Source organism: Coregonus lavaretus (assembly GCF_964263955.1).
Source record: "Coregonus lavaretus genome assembly, contig: HAP1_SCAFFOLD_376, whole genome shotgun sequence".
NCBI classification, from domain to species: domain Eukaryota; kingdom Metazoa; phylum Chordata; class Actinopteri; order Salmoniformes; family Salmonidae; genus Coregonus; species Coregonus lavaretus.
In genome coordinates this window covers 13,566-41,440 of record NW_028156104.1, presented here as the reverse complement: position 1 = coordinate 41,440, position 27,875 = coordinate 13,566, and the positions used below count along the sequence as shown (strand labels likewise).

The window sequence follows — 27,875 nt, the reverse complement described above, 5'->3', positions numbered from 1 at the left end:
AATACCATTGCATTGCAACTAACAGACAGACATTACTGTGATACATGACTAACAGACCTCTCTCTCTCCTGGACAGACATTACTGTGATACATGACTAACAGATCTCTCTCTCTCCTGGACAGACATTACTGTGATACATGACTAACAGACCTCTCTCTCTCCTGGACAGACATTACTGTGATACATGACTAACAGACCTCTCTCTCTCCTGGACAGACATTACTGTGATACATGACTAACAGATGAATGGGATTGTTTTTACACAAAGCCCACAACAACAACACATCCACAGCTGACATTTGTGTTTTATCTTAATAAAGTAAATATGGGATGAGGCTGAGTCTTACTTGATTTCCTGTTTGTGTGGTCGTTGTTCTCATCATCACCGACGGCAACCTTCTCATACTTGCCGTGAGCCATCATCACAAATTTGTACTTTTTACCAAAGGCTCCCTATGAAAATGGTATTATATTTTCAGTTTGTACAAATGCCAGCATTTATAACTTACATTTATACTTTTAAGTACCAATTATATTCAAAAGTTACGTACAGTGTGCTGACAGCTACTTGTTTTGAATATAATCCACCGACTGAATAACAGACCTCATATACAGATATATGATATAGTCAAATGAATGAAGGGATTGGTTCATTAGATTTAAGCCTACACTACCTTCCCAACTCTCCCAGATGGCGAAGAGTCTCCTAGATTCTCCCAGAGGTTCTTCTTGCTCAGAACATCACCAGCATTCACCTCCTGGCAAGAGCAAACACACATGAATCATTAGAGAAGAAACACACAGTACACAACATCAGCACATGAATCACTAGAGAAGAAACACACAGTACACAACATCAGCACATTAATCACTAGAGAAGAAACACACAGTACACAACATCAGCACGTTTATACCCTTCTGTCACACTTGTGCTTTATGATGGCAATAATAAAGATATATAGTCAAAAAATATGAACACGAATAGATAGCGGAATAAATCTTTTTCAAGCTACCACAGATAATATTGTGTCATGAAAGTAGATACAGATGCTACTGTACCAATCAGGAGAGAGAGGAGGGGTTTGATTATTACTGTTATACTAACATCCTCCACAAGGGGGCAGCGTTCCATAGAAACATTAGAATCACCAGACAGGATATATATGACAAGACCTGTCTGACTTGACTTTGATAAAGTAGGCCCACATATGAGACTGACATTAAAGCCATAGGGTTGTAATATATTCACATATATGTTAAATATAACTGATGATAAAGCCATGGGATTGTAATATATTCACATATATGTTAGATATAACTGATGAGAAAGCCATAGGGTTGTAATATATTCACATATATGTTAGATATGACTGACATTAAAGCCATAGGATTGTAATATATTCACATATATGTTAAATATGACTGATGAGAAAGCCATAGGGTTGTAATATATTCACATATATGTTAGATATGACTGACGATAAAGCCATAGGTTTGTAATATATTCACATATATGTTAGATATGACTGACGATAAAGCCATAGGATTGTAATATATTCACATATATGTTAGATATAAAGGAAAGGTTAAGGTCCATTTCCATAGAGAAAGGAAAGAGGGGAAACAGAGAACAGTTACCTTGAAGAAGAGACAGATTAGAATGTACCAGAGATGTAGGAAGAGAGCTGAAAGGAAAACTGAGAAGGAGAAGAGGAGACAGATTAGAATGTACCAGAGATGTAGGAAGAGATCTGAAAGGAAAACTGAGAAGGAGAAGAGGGGATGGTGCAGGAGTAGAATCGTCAAGCTTAACAAATCAGTGAGCTGAGTTAAGTTTCACTTCAAGTACATGAATATGATAGATCAGTAGAGTAACAAGTAGTTGTCCCAGAGGACTAGTGGGTGTGCAGGCTTTTACTCCAACCCTGCTCTAACACACCAGATCCAGAAAATAAGCTTCCAATCAGAACCCTGACTAGCTGAATCAGGAGTGTTAGAGCAGGGTTGGAGCAAAAGCCTGCATACCCCTTAGCCATCAGGAGGATGGTTGGCCACTCCTGACGTAGATCCAATAGTTGATTCATTCAAAGTTTGGATAGATATTTAGTGTGAGTCGTAACTGAGTAGTAACTGTGGTCGACTTGTCGTATTGACGTAACTAAGTCATCATGAGTAGCTCTGAGAGAATTGGGAGAGACAGGTGTCTGTTGTTACTCACTGCTGGCTTGGAGAGGCTTTTGCTGCTTCCATCTGGGTTTCCTTTCACCCATTGGTGGATGAGGTCGGCCACGCCCACATTCAGACCCTCTGTATCCTGAGAAACACAGATGATGAATCATGATGAAGTCGTGCATTCACATAACAAATGGCACCCTATTCCCTATTCCAAAAGGTGCGCAACATTTTCCATTAAGTCATTGATTTATGGACTACAAATCTGGCAGCTTTACAGAAATGTTGAGCATTGCACATTTTCCCTGTCAAATAAACCTATTAAAGTAAGGTATAAACAATACCTCTGTGTTATGATTAATTTGATGATTGAGTTCACTAAAACGGAGGAGAGGCCCACCAATGCCTTCATACCTTGAATAGTACTCCCTAAGTGGTCAAAAGTCTGTCACCAATGAGAGCATATTGCAGTATGCAGAGTCTCTCTATTTATCATCAACTGAATATGTTTGGATATCCAGCCCCTGCTCAAAGACAATGGATGTCCGTATGTAATCTTTCCCTACCTTGGAAGGTGTCTCCCTGGGGGTCTGGCTCCAAGCTTCCCTGGCCTCAAACAGGTTCTTCTTGGAGGCCACAGGCTCAGTGGGGCTGGGCAGGTCCAACAGAACCTGCTGCTTGGCCGCCTGGGCTTCCTTAGAGGACGTCTGGAAAGATGAGACGTGACAGTTAACTTCCTTTTACTGTCCGGGACTGTATTGCTTACACTGTGTTGTTAAACAGGGTTGAAGCAAAAGCCTGCATAGACAGATTCTCTCTGTTCGGGGGGAGGCTTGGCCACTCCTGCGTTATGGTTTAAGTTAATCTGAATAAAGGAGTATCTTTAAATGTTATCAGTCATACAGGGGATGAAAGCTCAGTGGATGTAAAATAGCAGTATATTAGTATAGTACAGTACAGTGTTAACCAACTCCGGGAACAATAGTACAGTATAGTATAGTACAGTATAGTACAGTATAGTATAGTATAGTATAGTATAGTATATTATAGTATAGTACAGTATAGTATAGTACAGTATAGTACAGTATAGTACAGTACAGTACAGTATAGTACAGTATAGTACAGTGTATTATAGTATAGTACAGTACAGTATAGTATAGTATAGTATAGTACAGTATAGTACAGTATAGTACAGTACAGTACAGTACAGTACAGTATAGTACAGTATAGTATAGTACAGTATAGTACAGTATAGTACAGTATAGTATAGTACAGTATAGTACAGTATAGTACAGTATAGTACAGTATAGTACACTACAGTATAGTACAGTATAGTACAGTATAGTGTTAACCAACTCCGGGAACAATAGTACAGTATAGTATAGTACAGTATAGTACAGTATAGTACAGTATAGTACAGTATAGTATAGTACAGTATAGTATAGTATAGTATAGTACAGTATAGTACAGTATATTACAGTATAGTATAGTACAGTATAGTATAGTACAGTATAGTATAGTACAGTACAGTATAGTATAGTATGGTATAGTATAGTACATTATAGTACAGTATAGTACAGTATAGTATAGTGCAGTATAGTATAGTATAGTACAGTACAGTACATTATAGTATAGTATAGTATAGTATAGTATAGTATAGTATAGTATAGTATAGTATAGTATATTATAGTATAGTATAGTATAGTATAGTATAGTACAGTACAGTATAGTACAGTACAGTATAGTATAGTATAGTATAGTATAGTACAGTATAGTACAGTATAGTACAGTATAGTACAGTATAGTATAGTACAGTATAGTACAGTATAGTACAGTACAGTACAGTACAGTACAGTATAGTATAGTATAGTATAGTATAGTATAGTATAGTACAGTACAGTATAGTACAGTACAGTATAGTACAGTATAGTACAGTATAGTATAGTATAGTATAGTATAGTACAGTACAGTACAGTATAGTACAGTATAGTATAGTATAGTACAGTATAGTATAGTATAGTATAGTATAGTACAGTACAGTACAGTATAGTATAGTACAGTACAGTACAGTACAGTACAGTATAGTATAGTACAGTATAGTACAGTATAGTATAGTACAGTATACTACAGTATAGTATAGTATAGTACAGTATAGTATAGTACAGTATAGTACAGTGTAGTACAGTGTAGTACAGTGTAGTACAGTGTAGTACAGTATAGTATAGTATAGTATAGTACAGTACAGTACAGTATAGTATAGTACAGTATAGTATCGTATCGTATCGTATAGTGTAGTATATTACAGTACTGTGATTCTGGCGCCGACGAAGATGGCGGCCTCGCGACTAGCTCTTAGGAAACTTTGCAGTATTTTGTTTTTTTATTTATTATTTTATGCATTATTAGCGCAGAAAGTGTTTTGTATCATCAACGGTGACTGAGTTTATCAGGAAGTGAATAGGTGATGTTGTGCCCACTGTGACTATTAAAACCTACCCTAACCCAGTGTTGCCAACTTAGCGACTAGCGACAAATCTAGCGACTTTTTCTGGTGTTATTGGAGACTTTTGGAGACTCTGATGTGAAAGCACGTATCATTCTTACTCTTCTCAACGAGCAGCGGGTGCTGCCGTGGGGCCCCACCCCCATCCCAAAGCACTCACAGGAAGCCCAGTCCTCGCGCAGCAGTCCCTCCCAGCTACAGGAGATGTTCACCCCTCTGTGTCCAGACTGCAAATGAATCGCGCATGCAGGAAGCCGCCGCTGGCTGATCCCGCCGCTGGCTGATCCCGCCCTGGCTGATCCCGCCGCTGGCTGATCCCGCCCTGGCTGATCCCGCCCTGGCTTACATTCAGGGCGGGATGAAAAAAATTAAACTAGAATCGACAGAAGAACGTTCATTTGTAGTTCTAAACATATTTAGGGTGTTTTTTACTCCCTTTTTGTCTCTCCTACAGCTTTATTCCTCTCTCCTACAGCGTTATTCCTCTCTCCTACAGCGTTATTCCTCTTTCCTACAGCGTTATTCCTCTCTCCTACAGCGTTATTCCTCTCTCCTACAGCGTTATTCCTCTCTCCTACAGCGTTATTCCTCTCTCCTACAGCGTTATTCCTCTCTCCTACAGCGTCCATCACAATTACATGCACACTGACAATTATGCAAATTAGGTGATGATGTCATTTAGCGACTTCTAGCGACTTTTAGGACAGCCAATAGCTACTCTCCTTACTGAGGAGTTGACAACACTGGCCTAACCAGAAACCGTGGATAGATGGCAGCATTCGTGCCAATCTGAAAGCGCGAACCACCGCATTCAACCATGGCAAGGTGACTGGGAATATGGCAGAATACAAACAGTGTAGTACACATCACCGACAAACTGAAATGGTCCACCAACGCAGACAGTGTGGTGAAGAAGGCACAACAGAGCCTCTTCAACCTCAGGAAATTCGGCTTGGCACCTAAAACCATCACAAACTTTTACAGATGCACAATTGAGAGCATCCTGTCGGGCTGTATCACCACATGGTATGGCAACTGCACCGCCCGTAACTGCAGGGCTATCCAGAGGGTGGTGCGGTATGCCGAACGCATTATCGGGGGCAAACTACCCACCCTCCAAGACACATACAGCACCCGATGTCACAGGAAGGCCAAAAAGATCATCAAGGACATCAACCACCCGAGCCACTGCCTGTTCACCCCGCTATCATCCAGAAGGCGAGGTCGAGGTCAGTGCAGGTAAGGCAGAGTAAAGCATAGTAGAGCATAGAAAGTATAGTAAGGTATAGTAAAGTATAGTATACCTCAATGGCATGAGTGTACTGTTCCAGTCTGTTGTCGATCCTGGAGATAGGGATGGGAGCCTGGGTCTTCTTGATGCTGTTACTGTTTTAAAACAAGACATATCCTTCCATGAACATCACTCTTTCATAATACTCTGAGGTAGGGTTAGGGTTAGGGTTGATAGTACCCTGAGGTAGGGTTAGGGTTAGGGTTGATAGTACCCTGAGGTAGGGTTAGGGTTGATAGTACCCTGAGGTAGGGTTAGGGTTGATAGGACTCTGAGGTAGGGTTAGGGTTAGGGTTGATAGTACCCTGAGGTAGGGTTAGGGTTGATAGTACCCTGAGGTAGGGTTAGGGTTGATAGTACCCTGAGGTAGGGTTAGGGTTGATAGTACCCTGAGGTAGGGTTAGGGTTGATAGTACCCTGAGGTAGGGTTAGGGTTAGGGTTGATAGTACCCTGAGGTAGGGTTAGGGTTGATAGGACTCTGAGGTAGGGTTAGGGTTGATAGTACCCTGAGGTAGGGTTAGGGTTGATAGTACCCTGAGGTAGGGTTGATAGTACCCTGAGGTAGGGTTAGGGTTGATAGGACTCTGAGGTAGGGTTAGGGTTGATAGTACCCTGAGGTAGGGTTAGAGTTGATAGTACCCTGAGGTAGGGTTAGGGTTGATAGTACCCTGAGGTAGGGTTAGGGTTGATAGGACTCTGAGGTAGGGTTAGGGTTGATAGGACTCTGAGGTAGGGTTAGGGTTGATAGTACCCTGAGGTAGGGTTAGAGTTGATAGTACCCTGAGGTAGGGTTAGGGTTGATAGTACCCTGAGGTAGGGTTGATAGTACCCTGAGGTAGGGTTAGGGTTAGGGTTGATTGTACCCTGAGGTAGGGTTGATAGTACCCTGAGGTAGGGTTAGGGTTAGGGTTGATAGTACCCTGAGGTAGGGTTAGGGTTGATAGTACCCTGAGGTAGGGTTAGGGTTAAGGTTGATAGTACCCTGAGGTAGGGTTAGGGTTGATAGGAATCTGAGGTAGGGTTGATAGTACCCTGAGGTAGGGTTAGGGTTGATAGTACCCTGAGGTAGGGTTAGGGTTAGGGTTGATAGTACCCTGAGGTAGGGTTAGGGTTAGGGTTGATAGGACTCTGAGGTAGGGTTAGGGTTAGGGTTGATTGTACCCTGAGGTAGGGTTAGGGTTGATAGTACCCTGAGGTAGGGTTAGGGTTGATAGTACCCTGAGGTAGGGTTAGGGTTAAGGTTGATAGTACCCTGAGGTAGGGTTAGGGTTAAGGTTGATAGTACCCTGAGGTAGGGTTAGGGTTGATAGTACCCTGAGGTAGGGTTAGGGTTGATAGTACCCTGAGGTAGGGTTAGGGTTGATAGTACCCTGAGGTAGGGTTAGAGTTGCATATTCTGTCACCGCATATTCTAAACACTCCTTTGGTGGCTATTTTGGGTGTGGCTACATGTTCTAAATATAAAGTAACGTTACAGCTGCGTGATATAAAGGCGTAGTAGACTTATATTCCCAATACCCTTCTTCCAAGTCAACCGAAAACGTTTCAACACTTGTCTGACCCCAGGCCTCCTGCATGCCACAAGCATCACGCTTGCTTCACGCAAGTGTGGTTTAACCCAACCAGCTCCATTACATTGGCTATAGCAAAGGAGCTCACTGCCCAGCCAGAAGAGCAGGCGGTCTCTAGTCTCAACAGGAGCTCACTGATACTTTGCTTTCTGTGTATTTCATCTTAAAAGGTTCTCTCTCTCTCTCTCTCTCTCTCTCTCTCTCTCTCTCTCTCTCTCTCTCTCTCTCTCTCTCTCTCTCTCTCTCTCTCTCTCTCTCTCTCTCTCTCTCTCTCTCTCTCTCTCGTTTTCGATGTGATGTAATTGTATCTCTGTGAATACTGACACACACACACACACACACACACACACACACACACACACACACACACACACACACACACAACCTTCTCGACTTTCTTAACGTACTGAAACACACATCTGTGTGCAGCAATACTGTCTGTTGCTATAACTCTGCTATGAGGGTGTGTGTGTGTCTAAACTGAACATCTTCTCATCTCATGTCATCTCTTCTCATTGTCAAGTTTATTTTCACAAGGAAATGTCTAACGGACTAGACCACCTATCAACACAGACTATATCAGGAAATGTCTAACGGACTAGACCACATATCAACACAGACTATATCAGGAAATGTCTAACGGACTAGACCACCTATCAACACAGACTATATCAGGAAATGTCCAACGGACTAGACCACCTATCAACACAGACTATATCAGGAAATGTGTAACGGACTAGACCACCTATCAACACAGACTATATTAGAGAGCTCCTCTAAACAGTGATGTCTTCCATCTGCTTTAACATAATATTTTGGCCTGATAAATGTGACACTGGAAACAACCCGTTATTAGCAGTGTCTTCTGCCAACAGAGACAGTGACAGATGGTTTGTGTGGAGGGTGTTTGGGTTACCATTAGTTCCGATGATGTCATTAACTCTCTGAGGATGAGTTCCATCATGTTCACATTTTATGAAAAAGTATCTTATCCTCACGCAATGTTTTCTCTTACAAGGGGGGGGGTGTGTGTGCGTGCGTGCATGTTTATGTGTGTGTGTGTCCTCTGGAGGATGGGAAACAGAGGCAATAAAACACCAGCTCACCTGATGATGTCATTTCTTAAGGACCTCAGACTCCTAGCTAATGCTATCTCTCACCATTCTCTGTCTTAACGCCCTCAGACTCTATCCCAACTGTTTATATTGTATTTTTTTGCTGATGGTTCCCATGAATCCGTTTTTTATATCCCACAGCGGGACAGCAGGGTAGAGGTGTGGCCAGTTAGCATCAGTAATGAACAGCTGCAGACAGAAAGGAGCCTGGTGGCTGCTACATGAGCGTACTATCTCTAGCGCACCATGAGGCGAGTACTTGTCGCACCAGCAGCCTAGGATGCTGTACGAGTGTTAGCATGTATATTTCTCACCACACGGCTGCTATAGGAACAGATATCTAATGTTTCTCACCACACGGCTGCTATAGGATCAGACATCTAATATATCTCAGCGGGAGGCTGCTATAGCATCAGATATCTAATGTATCTCAGCGCGAGGCTGCTATAGGATCAGATATCTAATATATCTCAGCGGGAGGCTGCTATAGGATCAGATATCTAATGTATCTCAGCGCGAGGCTGCTATAGGATCAGATATCTAATGTATCTCAGCGCGAGGCTGCTATAGGATCAGATATCTAATGTATCTCAGCGCGAGGCTGCTATAGGATCAGATATTGAATGTATCTCAGCGCGAGGCTGCTATAGGATCAGATATTGAATGTATCTCAGCGCGAGGCTGCTATAGGATCAGATATTGAATGTATCTCAGCGCGAGGCTGCTATAGGATCAGATATTGAATGTATCTCAGCGCGAGGCTGCTATAGGATCAGATATCTAATCTATCTCAGCGCGAGGCTGCTATAGGATCAGATATCTAATCTATCTCAGCGCGAGGCTCCTCTGGAAGCATATAGCCTGTCTATCTCAGCAGCAGCCACCTGAGAAAACACATCTGGTCTGACTGAGTACATAGTGTGTAAATCATCACTGACAAAGAGGGGATCCAATAAAGAGACAGAGAGAGAGACAGAGCGTACCACCTGCCAAATCCCTGCTTTTCTATTTCGCTATCAGGGTTCTTTCCGCCATAGTAAGTACTTCATTGGTTTAATTAGACCACAGTTTGTCTACTTTACGTTTCATTTTAGTATGTGTGCTCATGATGACAGTCAACCGTGTCAACTGTTTTCACTTGAGATATTTTCACTCACCTTTTCTGCAGGGAGCGGTTCAGAGACTCAGTCCTCTCGTTGATCTGAGGAGGGGAACAAGGACACTGGGTTTGTATTGTGAGATAATATAGCTGAAGCTACCTAGCATAACAGCTAACAACTTCAATCTACAGTGGCCCTACATTATCCATCTACAGTAGTCCTACATTATCAATCTACAATAGTTCTACATTATCCACCTACAGTAGTCCTACATTATCAATCTACAGTGGCCCTACATTATCCATCTACAGTAGTCCTACATGATCAATATACAAAGTCTTACATTATCGATCTACAGTGGCCCTACATTATCAATATACAGTAGTCCTACATTATCGATCTACAGTAGTCATACATTATCAATATACAGTAGTCCTACATTATCAATGTATTGATAATGGTCCTACATTATCGATCTACAGTAGTCCTACATTATCAATATACAGTAGTCCTACATTGTCAATCTACAGTGGTCCTACCTTATCCACCTACAGTAGCCCTACATTATCAATATATAGTAGTCATACATGATCAATATACAAAGTCATACATTATCGATCTACAGTGGCCCTACATTATCAATATACAGTAGTCCTACATTATCGATCTACAGTAGTCCTACATTATCAATCTACAGTGGTCCTACAATATCAATCTAAAGTAGTCCTACATGATACATCTACGGTAGCCCTACAATTCCGTTTGTGGTTTATACTGTAATGACCTGTTAAAGGTGTATGATACTGTCATGACCTGTTAAAGGTGTATGATACTGTAATGACCTGTTAAAGGTGTATGATACTGTAATGACCTGTTAAAGGTGTATGATACTGTAATGACCTGTTAAAGGTGTATAATACTGTAATGACCTGTTAAAGGTGTATGATACTGTAATGACCTGTTAAAGGTGTATGATACTGTAATGACCTGTTAAAGGTGTATAATACTGTAATGACCTGTTAAAGGTGTATGATACTGTAATGACCTGTTAAAGGTGTATGATACTGTAATGACCTGTTAAAGGTGTATGATACTGTAATGACCTGTTAAAGGTGTATGATACTGTCATGACCTGTTAAAGGTGTATGATACTGTAACTACCTGTTAAAGGTGTATGATACTATAATGACCTGTTAAAGGTGTATGATACTGTAATGACCTGTTAAAGGTGTATGATGCTGTCATGACCTGTTAAAGGTGTATGATACTGTAATGACCTGTTAAAGGTGTATGATACTGTAACTACCTGTTAAAGGTGCATGATACTGTAATGACCTGTTAAAGGTGTATGATACTGTAATGACCTGTTAAAGGTGTATGATACTGTCATGACCTGTTAAAGGTGTATGATACTGTCATGACCTGTTAAAGGTGTATGATACTGTAATGACCTGTTAAAGGTGTATGATACTGTCATGACCTGTTAAAGGTGTATGATACTGTCATGACCTGTTAAAGGTGTATGATACTGTAATGACCTGTTAAAGGTGTATGATACTGTAATGACCTGTTAAAGGTGTATGATACTGTAACTACCTGTTAAAGGTGTATGATACTGTAATGACCTGTTAAAGGTGTATGATACTGTAATGACCTGTTAAAGGTGTATGATACTGTAACTACCTGTTAAAGGTGTATGATACTGTAATGACCTGTTAAAGGTGTATGATACTGTAATGACCTGTTAAAGGTGTATGATACTGTAATGACCTGTTAAAGGTGTATGATACTGTCATGACCTGTTAAAGGTGTATGATACTGTAACTACCTGTTAAAGGTGTATGATACTATAATGACCTGTTAAAGGTGTATGATACTGTAATGACCTGTTAAAGGTGTATGATGCTGTCATGACCTGTTAAAGGTGTATGATACTGTAATGACCTGTTAAAGGTGTATGATACTGTAATGACCTGTTAAAGGTGTATGATACTGTAATGACCTGTTAAAGGTGTATGATACTGTAATGACCTGTTAAAGGTGTATGATACTGTAATGACCTGTTAAAGGTGCATGATACTGTAACTACCTGTTAAAGGTGTATGATACTGTAATGACATGTTAAAGGTGTATGATACTGTAATGACCTGTTAAAGGTGTATGATACTGTAATGACCTGTTAAAGGTGTATGATACTGTAATGACCTGTTAAAGGTGTATGATACTGTAATGACCTGTTAAAGGTGTATGATACTGTCATGACCTGTTAAAGGTGTATGATACTGTAATGACCTGTTAAAGGTGTATGATACTGTAATGACCTGTTAAAGGTGTATGATACTGTAACTACCTGTTAAAGGTGTATGATACTGTCATGACCTGTTAAAGGTGTATGATACTGTAATGACCTGTTAAAGGTGTATGATACTGTAATGACCTGTTAAAGGTGTATGTAGGTGGCACACATGCATACAGTAAGTTGTAAGGAACAAGCTTCCTGTTAAAGTTGTCAACATAATCCCCATCAGCATGGCTCATAGTATGGAGTCTTTACTGTTGATGATGTAACAAGGCCTCAGAAGGTGTTTGGAGGGAAGGTGAAACAGGATAGCCTGCTACCGGATCTGTTTGGGTTGTCTTGACAACTCATATGGTCATTGTTGCATGACAATGACCATATTTGGCAAGACAGCAATAAAACCGATCTGGGACCAGGCTAGAAACAAGAGCTGAGTTTGTATGAAGCACAGAGCGACATTAAAAAGACAGACAGCTGACAGGAGGTGTCACGTTATGACCACACAGAACACAACAGAACGGAACCTTTGTGTTTCACAGTTAACCCCATGGTGACCTTTAACCTGGAACGACCCCTGCGTGGGGTCGATGTTCCAGAACCTTTAATCCAGATCAAATGATCATCCTGTGTTGTGTTATGTTATGTTCCCCCTTCAGATTAGGAACCACCTCACTTTTCAAAATAGAACCAGATCTCCATGATGCTGCATCATATACAACAACAAATATCATGATGATCATTCCTTGACATTTATTAGAAATATTGCCTTTCGGTTTTGTTACAAAAGCAAACAGGGAACAGAATCGAAAGGGGGGGGACAGAATCTAAGACAACACAGGATCATTTTGATCTGGATGAAATGTTCTGAAGCACTTTTGGTCTCTGGAACCTTGGTCTCAAACTGAACCTCACCGTGCAGGTATTCTCAGCCGTCATCCTGTTCTCCTTGTCATTCTGTAAGGACACACATCACAGGGAAGCACATTGATGGCAGGAAATACACAAGCCAATACCACTGCTGCAGGCAATGTCTTTAGATGGCTTTTACGCCGCTAACAATGGTCAATAAACATGATCATGATAATCAATAAGGTTATTCATCAGACAGATACATACAGCAAGAGGAACGCGTTTGGACGGTCGAAACTGTCCATTTTCCCAATAGTTTGTCAAATGTTTGTGTTTTGTCCAATTGATTTTAGAGGAAAATATATTTGTTTGTTACTTGTAATAGGAGTATTACTAGTGCTTTACTGGTTAAACAGAAGCATAGAAAAACATTTGACTGAGGGAGTCATTTCATTGGTTATGACTCAACAGTTGGCACATTAGCAAGGTTGCTGTTGAGCAATGCACGTGTGTGGTAAGTGTCGTTTAGCTGTGAGACAGAACGAAAGTTGGGTGCTTTCCCATAAAATACATGAATTAACCCCATGATGATCCACGAAGTGTTGGAGTGTTTAAGGAAAGCTAGATAACCACATGCAGCTACACACATAGCACAACACAAAATCTATGTACCAAATGGCACCCTATTCTGGCACCCTATTGGACCCTGGTCTAAAGTAGTGCACTACAAAGGGAATAGGGTGCCATTTGGGACGCAACTCTAAGGCTCTGTTCTAATATCCACGGTAACATACTTCTTAGAATAAAGCAGTGTATTGGGGAGTGTGGATTCTAAGAGGTGTGCCGGTGTGTACATTAGAACACAGCCTAAAAACTGTCTAGATGCTGTCAACACAGAAAGTGTGATTTCTTCACACTTAAAAAAACAGCGAGGTGAGGAAACATAGAATGTGTCAACATGGCATGCAAGAGGTGGAGAGGGGGTGTAATGGTGTGATGGTGTGAGGGTGTGATGGTGTGATGGTGTGATGGTAGAATGGTGTGAGTGTGTGATGGTGTGATGGTGTGAGTGTGTGATGGTGTGAGTGTGTGATGGTGTGAGGGTGTGATGGTGTAATGGTGTTGAGGATGTGATGGTGTAATGGTGTTGAGGATGTGATGGTGTGCTGGTGTGAGTGTGTGATGGTGTGAGTGTGTGATGGTGTGAGGGTGTGATGGTGAGATGGTGAGTGCGTGATGGTGTGAGTGTGTGATGGTGTAATGGTGTTGAGGATGTGATGGTGTGCTGGTGTGAGTGTGTGATGGTGTGAGTGTGTGATGGTGTGAGGGTGTGATGGTGAGATGGTGAGTGCGTGATGGTGTGAGTGTGTAATGGTGTAATGGTGTTGAGGATGTGATGGTGTGCTGGTGTGATGGTATGATGACACCAATTGAGCAAAGTTAGATAGAGAAATGGTCCTGTAGTCAACATTGTCTTTTGTGTTCTACGATAAGATTGAGGGTTGAGAAGACAAACTGTTTTATTCATCAAAAGAGTTGATTCTGAAAGTATTTCATATTTAGCAGTTAGCAAAAGGTGTCTTCAGACTACAAGGTTTATTTCAAATCTGTCATGGTTCATTTTGTCTGAGGAGTGTTAACAACACGTTCTAAAAACAACTTAAACCAAGACAAAATAGAACCCAAAGGAAGCCAGTGTGAATAGTCATACTGATATCAGGCTCTGAGTAGAACCACAGACCATACAGGACTCTCACTTCACATCACAGGAGCCAACACAGTTACAAACCGCCAACACCCTGCACTTACAGAACTTACTGGGTAAAACAGAAGGAGGAGTTTCTGCTTGAACGTCACGAAGCATAGAACCAGAACACAGCGACAGACACTCTACATCAAGAACAGTGACCCTGTATGAGTCGGCATGTCAGAGTGAATAGAAAGGCGGCTGTTATGCTGTGAAATATAGCCTAGAATGTTTTTTTTTAGGGGCTATGTACACAGTGCATTCGGAAAGTTTTCAGACCCCTTGACTTTTTCCACATTTTGTTACGTTACAGCCTTATTCTAAAAATTGATGAAATAAAACGTTTTTCTCATCAATCTACACACAACACCCAATAATGACAAAGTGAAAACAGGTTTCTAGAAATGTTTGCACATTTATAAAAATAAAAAAAAACAGAAATACCTTATTTACGTAAGTATTCAGACCCTTTGCTATGAGACTCGAAATTTAGCTCAGGTGCATCCTGTTTCCATTGATCATCCTTGAGATGTTTCTACAACTTGATTGGAGTCCACCTGTGTTAAATTCAATTGATTGGACATGATTTGGAAAGGCACACAAGTTTATATAAAGTCCCACAGTTGACAGTGCATGGCAGAGCAAAAACCAAGCCATGAGGTCGAAGGAATTGTCCGTAGAGCACTGAGAAAGGATTGTGTCGAGGCACAGATCTGGGGAAAGGTACCATCATTCTTAAATGGAAGAAGTTTGGAACCACCAAGACTCTTCCTAGAGCTGGCCACCTGGCCAAACTGAGCAATCGGGGAAGAAGGGCCTTGGTCAGGGAGGTGACCAAGAACCCAATGGTCACTCTGACAAAGCTCCACAGTTCCTCTGTGGAGATAAGAGAACCTTCCAGAAGGACAACCATCTCTGCAGCACTCCACCAATCAGGCCTTTATGGTAGAGTGGCCAGACGGAAGCCACTCCTCAGTAAAAGGCACATGACAGCCCACTTGGAGTTTGCCAAAAGGCACCTAACAAGACTCTCTGGTCTGATGAAACCAAGATTGAACTCTTTGGCCTGAATGCCAAGTTTCACGTCTGGAGGAAACCTGGCACCATCCCTATGGTGAAGCATGATGGTGGGAGCATCATGCTGTGGGGATGTTTTTCAGTGGCAGGGACTGGAAGACTAGTCAGGATCGAAGCAAAGATGAACGGAGAAAAGTAGAGAGATCCTTGGTGAAAACCTGCTCCAGAGCGCTCAGGACCTCAGAATGAGGTGAAGGTTCACCTTCCAACAGGACAATGACCTTAAACACACAGCCAAGACAACGCAGGAGTGGCTTCGGGACAAGTCTCTGAATGTCCTTGAGTGGCCCAGCCAGAGCCCAGACTTGAACCCAATCGAACATCTCTGGAGAGACCTGAAAATAGGTGTGCAGCGACACTCCTCATCCAACCTGACAGAGCTTGAGAGGATCTGCAGAGAAGAATGGGAGAAACTCCCCAAATACAGGTGTGCCAAGCTTGTAGCGTCATACCCAAGAAGACTCGATGCTGTAATCTCTGCCAAAGGTGCTGCAACAAAGTGCTGAGTAAAGGGTCTGAATACTTCTGTAAATGTGATTTTTCAGTTGTTGTTTTTTTATGCATTTGCAAACATCTCTAAAAACCTGTTTTCGCCGTCTTATTATGGAGTATTGTGTGTAGATTGATGAGGAAAATGTTTTATTTAATCAATTTTACAATAAGGCTGTAATGTAACAAAAATGTGGAAAAGGTCAAAGGGGTCTGAATACTTTCCGAATGCACTGTATAAGGATAAATCCATTGAACCCTTTTTTGGTTCTAATAAAAAGCATGTGATAGTGGGCATGTGATTAGGTGATAGGGGAACGAGAAGGTGATGTGTATGGTGGTAAATGATATGGGGACATCGGCTGTACCTTGAAGGTGGGGCTCATGGGACTGAAGGGGCTGAAGGACTCGTCTCCCTCAATGCTGGAGATACTGAGGTTCTTCATCCTCCTCTCTGTGGCCGACACCCTCCTCCTCTCCATCCCCTCTTTCACCCTCTTCCTCTCCTCCTGCACATTACGACAACACACGCATACATACATGATGCTGAACAGACCTCTGTTGTGCATGTTGTACATTATGATGCATTATGCAGAGCTCACAAGGGTGTTATAAATGTGCTTACAATGCATTATGAAGAGGGTATTCATAGGAAGTGTTACCAACATGCACACACATGCATATACATACACAGATACTGTACATACCAGTCTCAGAGTAGGAGTGTTGATCAAGGATCTGACTGGTAGCCCCTGTTAATTCGTTATAATGGACCCAGGTCTCACCTCCTCTTCCTCTCTCTGGTGCTGCTCCTCTTCCTCCCTGGCCCTGTGTCTCTCCTCTCTCCTGCCGTTCAACTCCTCCATCTCCTCCTTGTCCTCCCGCTGTTCCAGGGTGCCCTCTCCCTGGCCTGCCGTCTTCTCTGTCTCCGGCAGCCCCTCGGGAACCTCTCCATCCACCTCCTCCTGTCTCTGCCCTCCCAAGCTGCCACTGCAACTGGAGGAGAGGAGAGGAGAGGAGAGGAGAGGAGAGGAGAGGAGAGGAGAGGAGAGGAGAGGAGAGGAGAGGAGAGGAGAGGAGAGGAGAGGAGAGGAGAGGAGAGGAGAGGAGAGAGAGAAGAGAAGAGAAGAGAAGAGAAGAGAAGAGAAGAGAAGAGAAGAGAAGAGAAGAGAAGAGAAGAGAAGAGAAGAGAAGAGAAGAGAAGAGAAGAGAAGAGAAGAGAAGAGAAGAGAAGAGAAGAGAAGAGAAGAGAAGAGAAGAGAAGAGAAGAGAAGAGAGGAGAGGAGAGGAGAGGAGAGGAGAGGAGAGGAGAGGAGAGGAGAGGAGAGGAGAGAGTTAGAGGAACAGTTAGAGGAAGCTACTCCATCTCTCACCATGATCAAACTGCATTACAAATGTAACACCTTCTAATATCTCCACTGCTGTAGATAAAAGTAAGATAAACCACTTTGGACAGTTCTTAACTTATCAATCAACAAGATTCCCTCAATTTGTTTTGAAATGTTTGTGTTTACCTGTCTTCTTCAGTGACAAATAAGGAAGAAGTATGTGTCTCATCCATGTCTTTCGGTGTGTCATCCATCTCTTTCTGTGTCTCATCCATGTCTTTCTGTGTCTCAGCCATGTCTTTCGGTGTGTCATCCATCTCTTTCTGTGTCTCAGCCATGACTATCTGTGTCTCATCCATGTCTTTCGGTGTGTCATCCATCTCTTTCTGTGTCTCAGCCATGACTATCTGTGTCTCAGCCATGTCTTTCGGTGTGTCATCCATCTCTTTCTGTGTCTCATCCATGTCTTTCTGTATCTCAGCCATGTCTTTCGGTGTGTCATCCATCTCTTTCTGTGTCTCAGCCATGACTATCTGTGTCTCATCCATGTCTTTCGGTGTGTCATCCATCTCTTTCTGTGTCTCAGCCATGACTATCTGTGTCTCATCCATGACTATCTGTGTCTCAGCCATGTCTTTCGGTGTGTCATCCATCTCTTTCTGTGTCTCAGCCATGACTATCTGTGTCTCATCCATGACTATCTGTGTCTCATCCATGACTATCTGTGTCTCATCCATGACTATCTGTGTCTCAGCCATCTCTATCTGTGTCTCTAACTGTGTCTCAACACCGTATGGTAGAACACTCTAAAGGCTTGGTTAACTTAAGGAAGGATGTTGAGCTAGCCAATACAGGAAGTGATGAGAGTCACTGATCTTGTCATGCCTCTTTTTCAGCTCAGTATGAAGTAGGAACTGAGAGATGCTTTACAGAAGTGATTGTTCTCTCTCTAAAAGTAATCCCCATACAGATGTAGTATCTTCATTTGATCACCCTTTTGCAGGAGAACTTTCCTGCAATGCAGGCAAATTAAAACTTGGAGTGTATTTGAGAGGTTTAAAAAGGCTTCTGAAGTTTGTAATTTCCACTTTGAAATTTCAGACTTGATTTTGCCTTACGAAAAAATGGAACAACCCCAAACAAAAATGTCCATTAATAATAATAATCCACATAATAATTCAAATGTCCTGTTGCTGCAGGATTATTTTCCTGCTGCAGCAAACTGGCTCAGATTAAAGATCCTCCATCTGTAGCATGACGCTAAAACTGAAACTAAGGAAACTATAACAAATGAAGCTCAGACAGCTTCAGTCTTTGTGTAGAGTTCTCCTCCTCTTTAAATTGAATGTGTAGGTTACAGTAGTGAGATCTGGCCTCAGTCTGAATGTGTATCCAAAATGGCATGCTAATCCCTACATAATGCATTACTTTTGCCCAGATGAGATTCTATATAGGGATTAAGGTGGCAGCATTTTGGACACACGTGTAGACTATTTTAGGTTTGTTACCTTGGGGACAGTTTTCCTGCAACCAGGTATGATGTCACTTCCGCTCCAGCTGCTTCCCCGTTACTGTTGACGTGTCTCATGACTTTAGAGGTGTAGGAGATCTTCAACTCAGATTTCTTCTTTTCCACTACCTAAAACAACAAATAGTAGCTAAAGGAACAACACTTTATGGTTCAATTTTAGTTTTTTGCTTTTAACCCAAGTAAGTTAGAAAAAGGTCAATGGCATCAACTCATCTAAAGTTCGGTCAAGTTTTATCGTCACAGCCCAAACAACAGCTTCCCCTCTTTGCCCTGCCCTGAATAAAGACTACACTGTGACTTGAGTGATGATTGGATACAGCATTGCATTTACACAATCGTAACCCGACCTTGTTGTCTGTTGCTCTTCTTGAAGCATCTCGTGTCTTGTTGCTGGCTCTTCGTTCCCACTCCTCCTCCTCCTCCTCCTCCTCGGGCCCAGGCCCAGGACGTGTCTTCAGGCAGGGCCTGGTTGTGGAGGTTCCGTTTAGCAGCTGGGACTGCTGCTGGGGCTGGGGCTGAGGCTGATGGTCCTCCCAGGACTCCTGTTCCTCCAGGTGGCGCTGTCTGCGTTTTTCCAACCTCTGGGTCCAGTCACTGAAGCCCTCGTCCTCCTCCAGAGTCAACTGGCAGCCACTAGCCTTCAGCTCACTCTCACACCTGAGACAGGTAGAACTGTTAATAACAAGTCAAACCTAAAAGGTGGCACGGTGATTCATAACTGTTCACAGCTGTTGAACAGATATCGATCTTGCACAATTGTCAATATAAATGTTGTGCTGTATTCAATATTTCCTTCAAGAGTCACTACACCTAAGGACAGGGTTAGCCAGACCAAAGATTGCCAGGTCTCCCTTGAAAAAGACAGTCAAATCATAGATCCTCAAACAATTAAACCAAATGGCTGCACAATGCAAAACCAGCTAATTCAGCAAAATTCCTAACTGTTCTTTTTTTTTGGGGGGGGGGGGGGGGGGGGGTGGAAACCCGTTGCCTAGATCCATCGGAGTAACCCAACTCAAAGTATATCAGTGTTCAATACTTAAAGCAATAAAGTGACATCAGCACCCATATGGTTATCTTTTGAAGTAGTAAATACTTAACTGTTTTGTGTTTTGTTCACTCTTTCACATTAAATTGCATTATGTATTCTGAACTATAATGATTGAAGTTACTTGAACGTGAATATTTGTTGTAGTGAATATAAAAATGCAGGTTCCCTTCTACTTAAATGATTAACCTTCATTGCTCATTTTTGTCAAGTTTAAATAGTAAGTAGTTCTGATTAGTAATTTTCAGTGGTCGTGTCTTAATGTTTAATATTGTTTTATGCTTTTGATGATTTGTCATTTGAACCCACCTTAGCAGTCATTGTTGAACACAGTGGTAATTCCTCTAACAGTAACTGGTGGGAGCGCTGTAACCAGTCATTGTTGAACACAGTGGTAATTAATCTAACAGTAACTAGAGGTGGAGCTGTAACCAGTCATTGTTGAACACAGTGGTAATTCCTCTAATAGTAACTGGTGGTGGAGCTGTAACCAGTCATTGTTGAACACAGTGGTAATTCCTCTAACAGTAACTGGTGGGAGCGCTGTAACCAGTCATTGTTGAACACAGTGGTAATTCCTCTAATAGTAACTGGTGGTGGAGCTGTAACCAGTCATTGTTGAACACAGTGGTAATTCCTCTAATAGTAACTGGTGGTGGAGCTGTAACCAGTCATTGTTGAACACAGTGGTAATTCCTCTAATAGTAACTGGTGGGAGCGCTGTAACCAGTCATTGTTGAACACAGTGGTAATTCCTCTAACAGTAACTAGAGGTGGAGCTGTAACCAGTCATTGTTGAACACAGTGGTAATTCCTCTAACAGTAACTGGTGGGAGCGCTGTAACCAGTCATTGTTGAACACAGTGGTAATTCCTCTAACAGTAACTGGTGGGAGCGCTGTAACCAGTCATTGTTGAACACAGTGGTAATTCCTCTAACAGTAACTGGTGGGAGCGCTGTAACCAGTCATTGTTGAACACAGTGGTAATTAATCTAACAGTAACTAGAGGTGGAGCTGTAACCAGTCATTGTTGAACACAGTGGTAATTCCTCTAATAGTAACTGGTGGTAGAGCTGTAACCAGTCATTGTTGAACACAGTGGTAATTCCTCTAATAGTAACTGGAGGTGGAGCTGTAACCAGTCATTGTTGAACACAGTGGTAATTCCTCTAACAGTAACTGGTGGGAGCGCTGTAACCAGTCATTGTTGAACACAGTGGTAATTCCTCTAACAGTAACTGGTGGGAGCGCTGTAACCAGTCATTGTTGAACACAGTGGTAATTAATCTAACAGTAACTAGAGGTGGAGCTGTAACCAGTCATTGTTGAACACAGTGGTAATTCCTCTAATAGTAACTGGTGGGAGCGCTGTAAGCAGTACAGGGTGCTGCATTAGCCTCTGTCATTAAGAGTGGTGTACGTGACCTTGTTGATGGTGGGAATGGATTGTCTTATTATTGAATTGCCTCTGATCTGGAGGACTCACTAAACACGTGTTGCAGTGTGCCCCTGGCTATACGTAAATAAGAATAAAAAAAGACAATTGTGCCGTCTGGTTTGCTTAATATAAGCAATTTGAAATGATTTATACTTGTACTTTTACTTTTGATACTTAAGTATATTTGAGCAATTACACTTACTTCTGATACTTAAGTATATTTAAAACCAAATACTTTTAGACTTTTACTCAAGTAGTATTTTACTGGGTGACTTTCACTTTTAATTGAGTTATTTTCTATAAAGTATCTTTACTTTTACTCAAGTATTACAATTGAGTACTTTTTCCACCACTGCCCACAATCCTCTAAAAACTAAAAGTATTGCTAACTTGTAATTCTATATCAGCACAACACAGATAGATCAAGTGTTTTTTTACTCAAATATCAATGTGTCTGACTACTGCTTTATTATTAAGTAGAGACAGAACAGACTCAAGTAAGAACAACTTATTTAATAAATGTTAGATTGACTTTAAAATATTAATTAATCATAACTTGTAAAATCTCAATAACTTTAGATCAGCAGAAATAAAGTTATATTTAGTCTATAACCTAATATTTGTTAAAGGTACTCCAAAACATTAAGTGGTAAGAAATGTTATTGCCATCCGAGTTAGTACCACTTTTATGATTTGAGTTCTACTGACCGTTGGAGATGTTTGAGTAGCCACTACTCTGTTTCATGAATGAGTTAGGCAGTTACTTTTACAGAGCAGATGAACTTCTTAAACAACTGATTTTAGAAGTATTCTATTTTCTTCATACTGGGTTCCATTGGATATCCAGCTGGAAGCCAACAGTTGAAGTATTATATTTTCTTCATACTGGGTTCCATTGGATATCCAGCTGGAAGCCAACAGTTGAAGTATTATATTTTCTTCATACTGGGTTCCATTGGATATCCAGCTGGAAGCCAACAGTTGAAGTATTATATTTTCTTCATACTGGGTTCCATTGGATATCCAGCTGGAAGCCAGTAGTATTCTATTTTCTTCATACTGGGTTCCATTGGATATCCAGCTGTATGCCTCAACCCCAAGGGCACCAAAACACCAGGTGGCTAAAAGGTGTTAGCTGCTAACCACTGTGAAAACAATGAAGTTACTTCTGTATATTGTTAGCAGTCAGCACAATGTTGAAACAATGGGGTGTTAACAGCAGCCTGGCAGGGGAAAATACAGGGGTCTCAGGTACTGTAGAGAGGTCAGGAGACAGACAGAGGGGTCTCAGGGACTGTAGAGAGGTCAGGGGACAGACAGACAGAGGGGTCTCAGGTACTGTAGAGAGGTCAGGGGACAGACAGACAGACAGAGGGATCTCAGGTACTGTAGAGAGGTCAGGGGACAGACAGAGGGATCTCAGGTACTGTAGAGAGGTCAGGGGACAGACAGACAGAGGGGTCTCAGGTACTGTAGAGAGGTCAGGAGACAGACAGACAGACAGACAGAGGGGTCTCAGGTACTGTAGAGAGGTCAGGGGACAGACAGACAGACAGAGGGGTCTCAGGTACTGTAGAGAGGTCAGGAGACAGACAGGGTCTCAGGTACTGTAGAGAGGTCAGGAGACAGACAGACAGACAGAGGGGTCTCAGGTACTGTAGAGAGGTCAGGGGACAGACAGACAGACAGAGGGGTCTCAGGTACTGTAGAGAGGTCAGGGGACAGACAGACAGAGGGGTCTCAGGTACTGTAGAGAGGTCAGGGGACAGACAGACAGACAGAGGGATCTCAGGTACTGTAGAGAGGTCAGGGGACAGACAGACAGACAGAGGGATCTCAGGTACTGTAGAGAGGTCAGGAGACAGACAGACAGACAGAGGGGTCTCAGGTACTGTAGAGAGGTCAGGGGACAGACAGACAGACAGAGGGATCTCAGGTACTGTAGAGAGGTCAGGGGACAGACAGAGGGATCTCAGGTACTGTAGAGAGGTCAGGGGACAGACAGAGGGATCTCAGGTACTGTAGAGAGGTCAGGGGACAGACAGAGGGATCTCAGGTACTGTAGAGAGGTCAGGGGACAGACAGAGGGATCTCAGGTACTGTAGAGAGGTCAGGGGACAGACAGAGGGATCTCAGGTACTGTAGAGAGGTCAGGAGACAGACAGACAGACAGACAGAGGGGTCTCAGGTACTGTAGAGAGGTCAGGGGACAGACAGACAGACAGACAGAGGGGTCTCAGGTACTGTAGAGAGGTCAGGAGACAGACAGGGTCTCAGGTACTGTAGAGAGGTCAGGAGACAGACAGAGGTCACAGGAAGTGAGTTTTTACAGCCAAACACCTGCAGCTGCCCAATGTGTGTGTGTGTGTGTGTGTGTGTGTGTGTGTGTGTGTGTGTGTGTGTGTGTGTGTGTGTGTGTGTGTGTGTGTGTGTGTGTGTGTGTGTGTGTGTGCATAACAGACAGGCAGGGGCAATACCAGGGATTTAGCCCAGCAGATGACAGGTGTTAGCCAGATCTCAGGGCCTTTGGCTCGGCGTCATGGGAACGGGACACACACGTACGGTGGCCATGGAAACATAAACAAACTGACCGACGAATGCTACTGCTGCATCCTGTTTCCTCTGAGCGAGATATTGGCTGTGCCCCAAATGGCACACTATTCCCTATGTAGTGCACTACTTTTCACCAGAGCCCTATCTAGTAGTGCACTACACAGGGGATAGGGTTCCAATTGGGACGCAGCCATGCTCTCTTCCTGTAGCCTTCTGTTGGTTCTCCATTTCTCATTGTTGCAACATGGCAAAAAAACAGTTTAGGTTGATTTATTAATGTGCCACATAAAAATAGAATAATAATATTAACAAGTAGCATAATAACATAATAACATTAAAAAGTAGCATAATAACATAATAACATTAACAAGTAGCATAATAACATAATAACATAATAACATTAACAAGTAGCATAATAACATAATAACATTAACAAGTAGCATAATAACATAATAACATAGGAACATTAACAAGTAGCATAATAACATAATAACATTAACAAGTAGCATAATAACATAATAACATAGGAACATTAACAAGTAGCATAATAACATAATAACATTAACAAGTAGCATAATAACATAATAACATATGAACATTAACAAGTAGCATAATAACATAATAACATTAACAAGTAGCATAATAACATAATAACATATGAACATTAACAAGTAGCATAATAACACAATAACATTAACAAGTAGCATAATAACACAATAACATATGAACATTAATAAGTAGGATAATAACACAATAACATTAACAAGTAGCATAATAACACAATAACATACGAACATTAACAAGTAGCATTATAACACAATAACATTAACAAGTACAATAATAACATTAACAAGTAGCATTATAAAACAATAACATTAACAAGTAGCATAATAACATTAACAAGTAGAATAATAACACAATAACATTAACAAGTAGCATAATAAGATAATAACATAGGAACATTAACAAGTAGCATAATAATATAATAACATTAACAAGTAGCATAATAACATAATAACATAGGAACATTAACAAGTAGCATAATAACATAATAACATTAACAAGTAGCATAATAACATAATAACATATGAACATTAACAAGTAGAATAATAACACAATAACATTAACAAGTAGCATAATAACACAATAACATATGAACATTAACAAGTAGCATTATAACACAATAACATTAACAAGTAGCATAATAACATTAACAAGTAGCATTATAAAACAATAACATTAACAAGTAGCATAATAACATTAACAAGTAGCATAATAACACAATAACATTAACAAGTAGCATAATAAGATAATAGCATGAACAATTATCATAATAACATAACATTAACTAGTAAAATAATAACATAGTCCCATTAACAAGTAGCGTAATAACATAGCAGTGATACCTACACACGGGCCCCGTGTAGCTCAGTTGGTAGAGCATGGCGCTTGTAGCGCCAGGGTTGTGGGTTCGATTCCCACGGGGGGCCAGTATGAAAATGTATGCACTCACTAACTGTAAGTCGCTCTGGATAAGAGCGTCTGCTAAATGACTAAAATGTAAATGTAACACCACTCACTAGACAAAGCCAAAGCAGGCTACACTCTTAGAAAAAAAGTTGCTATCTAGAACCTAAAACGGTTATTCGGCTGTCCCCATAGGAGAACCCTTGGAAGAACCATTTTTAGTTCCAGGTAGAACCCTTTTGGTTCCAGGTAGAACCTTTTTGGTTCCAGGTAGAACACTTTTGGATTCCATGTAAAAAAAACTTTTCACAGACGTTTCTAAATGGAACCAAAAAGGGTTCTACCTCGAACAAAAAAAATGGTTCTCCTCTGGGGACAGCCGACGAACCCATGGTTCTCCTCTGGGGACAGCCGACGAACCCATCTGGAACCTTCTTTCTAAGAGCGTAGCGTTATTAGATCTCTGGTCAAAATAAAAATACATCCAGTGCTTTTCTACTCGATGAAGGACCGTTTATTTCCTGTTGTAGCATTTGTCATCGACTAAACCACAAACACCTGCACGTGTTTCAGCAACTTGCCTAAAACGAACCGTTTAGATTTCCTAGCAACTACTCATAAGGTTTGAGTAACCAAGGGACACAAGAAGTAATAACCTTACCTACCACAGATCTTTAAGATGCAACCATTGGTTCAATTCCATAGGCCTGTGTTGTGGAGGAACAAGGCTCACACACACGCACGCACGCACACTCACACACACACACACACACACACACACACACACACACACACACACACACGAACACACACACACACGAACACACACACACACACACACACACACACACACACACACACACACACATACACACACACACACACACACACACACACACCCTATAAGGCCTAACAGTAGATAAGCAATGTTAACTCATTTTGTGATCAGCTCAATACCTTCCCCTGGGTAGGACTCAGTGGCTGACAGGGCATCTAAAAGCAACAGCACAGCAGACTGCATCCCAGATGGCACCCTATTCCCCATAGGGCTCTGGTCAAAAGTAGTGCACTACGTAGGGAATAGGGTGCCATTTGGGACACAGCCCAGGTTCATATAAGCCCTGATAGGATACATGAAAACACTTCATTAGAGAACGCTAGCTAATGTTGTCTTGTTTCCCTACAGTCCAATCAGCACCATTGAGACATCAGTCAGACTACCTACAGTGAGCGGTTCACATCATCCGTTTCAAACATGACTTGAGCTACTCCGCTGCAACAGATGACAACAAGACTGGCGTGTAATGGCTCATCTCCCACCCTAACGCAGTGTACGATAACCAGAGCAGCATGTTCCACTGCCATCTCCCACCCTAACGCAGTGTACGATAACCAGAGCAGCATGTTCCACTGCCATCTCCCACCCTAACGCAGTGTACGATAACCAGAGCAGCATGTTCCACTGCCATCTCCCACCCTAACGCAGTGTACGACAACCAGAGCAGCATGTTCCACTGCCATCTCCCACCCTAACGCAGTGTACGACAACCAGAGCAGCATGTTCCACTGCCATCTCCCACCCTAACGCAGTGTACGACAACCAGAGCAGCATGTTCCACTGCCATCTCCCACCCTAACGCAGTGTACGACAACCAGAGCAGCATGTTCCACTGCCATCTCCCACCCTAACGCAGTGTACGATAACCAGAGCAGCATGTTCCACTGCAGGATTTTACAGCATGAAAGTGTTTGGCTGTTTGCCTTCCGTTCAGCTCTGTGACTTACATTGGATACGGCTCCAGGGGCCCGTTGTCCAGCGTGGGGCTGGCGGGGCTGGCTTGGCCAGTGTGGTGCCCGTGGCCTCCCTGTCTCTCCCTGGCTCTCCGTCGCCGCTCCCGCTCTATCTCCTCAGCGTCCTCCATACTGCGCTGGGCCGTCACCCTGGAACAGAGAGGCCGTGAAAGAGAATTAAAAATACAAAAAATGAAGTCATATTTTTTTGTGTGCGGACCTATTATTATTTTTCGGCCTATGGACAGAGTGAGAAACACACACGAAGCCCTTCAAACACGTTCACTACCCAGATACTGGTGAGGTAGAACGACGCACTTGAGAAACACGCTAACTGAACGGAAAGTTGACAGCTATCGAAGCCAGGTTGTCTGCGTGCCACAAAACTGTGTTAGCCCACTGAACTAAAGGCTAATAATTCACTCTGACAACTAACACAAGTCTTCAGGTCTCAGGCAAGGTTTCTTACCGTTGGAGCGCGTCTGGTACACATATTGTGTAGT

General features: G+C 42.1%; 1 protein-coding gene across 4 annotated transcripts in view; it reads right to left on the bottom strand.

The window, feature by feature from the left end:
• Window positions 1–27,519, bottom strand: part of LOC311126846 (uncharacterized protein) — a 37,860-nt gene extending 10,341 nt beyond the window's left edge. Inside the window, exons 1-12 of one of the 4 annotated variants that reach the window (XM_084200825.1) lie at window positions 27,367–27,519; window positions 19,422–19,731; window positions 19,052–19,182; window positions 17,001–17,211; window positions 16,584–16,724; window positions 12,966–13,007; window positions 9,812–9,855; window positions 5,981–6,062; window positions 2,740–2,880; window positions 2,220–2,315; window positions 676–759; window positions 349–454 (exon numbers count right to left, since the gene is read on the bottom strand). In XM_084200825.1, coding sequence (XP_084056951.1) covers window positions 349–454; window positions 676–759; window positions 2,220–2,315; window positions 2,740–2,880; window positions 5,981–6,062; window positions 9,812–9,855; window positions 12,966–13,007; window positions 16,584–16,724; window positions 17,001–17,211; window positions 19,052–19,182; window positions 19,422–19,731; window positions 27,367–27,503 — 1,525 coding nt within the window. In that variant the 5' untranslated portion in view covers window positions 27,504–27,519. Of the gene's footprint in view, window positions 1–348; window positions 455–675; window positions 760–2,219; window positions 2,316–2,739; window positions 2,881–5,980; window positions 6,063–9,811; window positions 9,856–12,965; window positions 13,008–16,583; window positions 16,725–17,000; window positions 17,212–17,729; window positions 18,336–19,051; window positions 19,183–19,421; window positions 19,732–27,366 lie in introns of those variants that run through there. The other 3 variants (XM_084200827.1, XM_084200826.1, XM_084200828.1) reach the window with 3 other exon arrangements.
• Between the last annotated feature and the right edge of the window lie 356 nt (window positions 27,520–27,875).